This window comes from Pterocles gutturalis, unplaced genomic scaffold (genome assembly GCF_000699245.1).
Source record: "Pterocles gutturalis isolate BGI_N339 unplaced genomic scaffold, ASM69924v1 scaffold46683, whole genome shotgun sequence".
Taxonomy (NCBI): domain Eukaryota; kingdom Metazoa; phylum Chordata; class Aves; order Pterocliformes; family Pteroclidae; genus Pterocles; species Pterocles gutturalis.
Window position 1 is genome coordinate 7,760 of NW_010124696.1, and position 3,691 is coordinate 11,450.

General features: G+C 46.5%; 1 protein-coding gene across 1 annotated transcript; it reads right to left on the reverse strand.

Moving 5' to 3' along the window:
- Positions 1-882: 882 nt before the first annotated feature.
- Positions 883-3,406, reverse strand: GSTZ1 (glutathione S-transferase zeta 1; the record flags this gene model as incomplete). Its single annotated transcript, XM_010078321.1, has 4 exons — positions 883-1,009; positions 1,267-1,316; positions 2,454-2,506; positions 3,331-3,406. Coding segments are annotated over 4 exons (306 nt in total), but the record flags the coding sequence as incomplete, so codon positions are not given.
- Between the last annotated feature and the right edge of the window lie 285 nt (positions 3,407-3,691).

Genomic DNA, 3,691 nt, shown 5'->3' on the forward strand with positions numbered 1-3,691 from the left:
GTCCTCACAGTGAAAGTCCAGACGGGATTCTGGTTTGGAGAGAATCTGGAGTGGGAATCCCTTGGGAAATTCTGCATCTGAGGACTAGGAAAACACCTAGAGTGGTGTCTGAGGATGGGAAAAGGAAGAGAACGCCATCATTTTCAGCACAGGGCAGTGAGCTGGTTGGGTCTTGCTGACTATGGCACAACCACCTAGCTTTGCTCTAGACAGACCTTTATTATAAAGCCTGTAAAATGCTGCTAGACATAAGGAAGAGATACAAATCTGCTGTCCCAGGTAGTAATTATCTTGTCATTGCACATGGTGGCACGGTTGCTGACTGCCAGCTCTTGAAGACCTGCGGGACCCAACAAGAGTTGGGATTAAGGGGTCTTCTGCCAGAGACTAGCTCTTACTATCTGTGGCACTGATGATTATGCCATAGCTCTGAGGCAGCTGCAAGGACATGCAGGCCTGCTAGGTCAGTAGTGCATTGTGTACACTGGTTCCCTGATGCCTTTTCTGTAGGTGGTAGAAAGAAGCAGCCCCTATGGGGAGTCCAGCCTTGGCTCAATGCCTCACAGTAGTTTGTGGCCAGATTCCCCAACCCAAAGCCATACAAAGGAGACTTCTGAGAATTATGGATACTTCTGCTTTAATCTGCTTCATGGAGATACATCAGATAGAAAAATACATAGTCAGAAGTAGCTACAAGCTTTCCAGCACAGGCATAGCTCCTGTAAGTCATCCAGGCTACTTCCAGGTCCTCTGTCCTTCTTCCCACCCAGATGAAAGCGAGACAATAGTACTAGGACTTCCTGCTGGTGCCAAAGTCCTGCTCAAGCTGTAGCTGTTGTCCATTTTGACACTCCAGCTTACTTGATTTAATGAGTACTTAAATCAAGCTCGCAGCTCTGCAGGAGTATCTGGCTGCCGGGACGGGTGGCTTACTTTGAATGCCTCTAACTCCAGGAGAGCTTTGTTTATTCTGGTTATTGTGGGATATGGGCACATGTCCACTTTGAATCTGCAAAAGGAAAAGAATTTGTGAGGTAGTCTTGAGTAAGACATCCAGTGCAGCCGTGAGCAGAAGGTAGAGTAGTGTGCTGTGACTACCCAGTATGGGGGAATCTCACAGGCTGGGTTACTTCTGCATTAAGAGAAAAGGTGCATCCTTGTAGGTTTAAAAACAAATGCTAGAGGAAAGGTTAGTTCTTCCATCTTCACTAGGCTTTACATAGTAAAAGAGCCCTTGAAGAGCACCTCAAGCTTAGCCTTAATTACCTCTCAGCATTGGCAACTTGAGGCACCAAGCACAGATCAGCCATGGAAACCTGCAAATGTAGCAGAGAAAAGAGGTCAGAGTAACTCGGAGCCTGTCCCATCACACTTCACTGTGGTGGTGTCAGGCTTTGACAGCAGGACAGAAATTATTTTATCAGCCAGTACAGAGGAATTGTCACAACAATCCCATTCTTTAATCCAGCATAAATAATAGGACAACAGTACAAGGAGAGGAATTTCATACGAGTCATTAGCAGAAGAAGCCATCAGCCTTTTGGGAGCTTCATATTTACCAGCTGATCATTGTGACCTCTGTGGTGACTGCCTCTGAGCAAACAAGTCTGCTGGCAAGCTGCAGAGGGAGGCAATGGAGGTGGGGAGGGGAGTTTGCATGTCTGGGAAAAGATGAGTACATTTTGCTTGTTTGCATTGCAGGAGTATCAAGCAGCTCTTGCCAATGTCAAGACCTGATATGTAATAGGGCCTTTGTGCACAGGCTCAGGGACTTGCAGTCTGAAAAGAAGACTCAAGGACAACACAGCAAGCTGCCTATCTGCACAGACGCAGCTGCCCCCACCTCACTCCCCAGGTCACAAAGCCCTGGGTGTCATTTAGAGCACACATATTCTCCAGCATGAGATCTTGTAACTAGCCTTTGCCCACCAAGGGCTCCACTAGACAATCCTCTGCATCACAGGTTATTGCAGGACCCTTCCTTCTTGCCTTGAAATCTGCCTGTGTTAAAATTGAACAGAGCAGAAAAATACAATACCACTTGGTTAAAGGTTCCACTGAGCAGAGCTAAGAATTGAACCTGTCTTTCTTGAGCCAAGCTTTGTCTCTATGACAGGACACTTTGAACTCCAAACCTCTGAAAGTTGAAATACATATAATCTCTTTCCACATCCTCTCATAGCAGCCAGATCCTAGATACAGCTGCAGATAGATCTGGCCATCAGCAGGCTATAGGCAGGGACAAGTAAACATCTCCCTAACTATTGGCAAGTCAGTAATGGCCTAAGTAGGATCCATGCAACTGTTTTTCTTATAGTGAAGGCACCACATGTAATTCCAGGCACAGGATGGGGTTGTGCTGTCTCTCTACAACTACATTCTGTTCCTATTTTATGGAATATACTGGGGTTTTCAGTTCTCCAAAGGTACAAAACACTCTCTCAGATACTTACTTCATCCCCCACACAGTAGCGCCCAGCAGTGTTCTGCAGAACCTGTTCCAGTGCTGCCAAGAGAGGTGGTATACTGGAATGAGGCATTGAGAATTAATTTGAAAGGAACACCAAAGGCGCTTTAGACTTGGAATTATGAACAAAGGCATTTTAACACTGAGCTGAGCATGAAAAAGGAGCAATCTGGGACAGAACCTAGAAGGAACAGAAATCTTAAAGGTGTAGTTATATAAGTCTTTAGGATCCTTCAGCCTTTTGGGACCTAGGGTGATTTCAGCTGCTTCAGGCAATGCACCTGAAATACTAAGAGGACAATGTAGAGATATGTGAGAGTGGGATGGGGAAAAATGAAAGGGTTCAGTCAGTTTGTGTCTGTCCAGAAGTGAAGATGGGCCTGCTGTTCCAGCACATGGGGGAAAGGGTTTTGAGGAAACCCAGGGAGGTAAAGAAATACTCTGCTACTTGCTAGATTGTGTGGGAGTTGGCCATTAAATGTATTTTGTCTAATGACAAAATCATACCAATACAGAGTGATAGAACTTTAAAGCACAAGGCACTAGTTTGGGAGCAGGCAAAGGAGAAAGGAAGAAAAGAAGAAAGGTGGAAAGGAGAAGGGCTGTCAGCCCTTATGCATGAGGGTGAATCAACTGCTCCAGTGTACAGGATGGCCTCAGGCTTTTCCTCCTCCATGCACAGCAGTGGAAGCACACTGTGGACAGTATCTTTCCTCTGAGACCCTGGAGTACTACCAGCAGGGCAGTACCCCAACACATCAGCCTAAGGAGATCTGTTGTTCTGCTGGAGGAGGAAAGTAGGACCCCAGTGACACAGAATTTTGAAGGGTCAAAGTGCTGATCATTTGGGATGTGGGACACACCTTGGAAGCCAGATGTGATGCAGTTCTGAGCCCATTCCATATTCTTCTCCCCTATTTGTTTCAGGATCCTCAGATTCTGTGAAGGCAAGTGATCTCCAGGTTAGATTGACCACCACTGGCTGGATCTTACCCACTCCCTCATCCATTGGAGGAGAGGGGAGACAAGGAGCTGCCAAGCCTGAATCCCCAGCCTGAGTTTAGCCTGCTGCATCAGCCCTGACCTCACCCTCACTGAACCATGCACCCTGCTGTATCTCTCTCCTGGGACTGTCCTTCTGTAACAGCTGACAGAGTGTCCCTTTGCCTCTGTCCTTTGGGTTACTCAGTTGTTTTCCTAAATCATAGAATCACAGAATGGTTT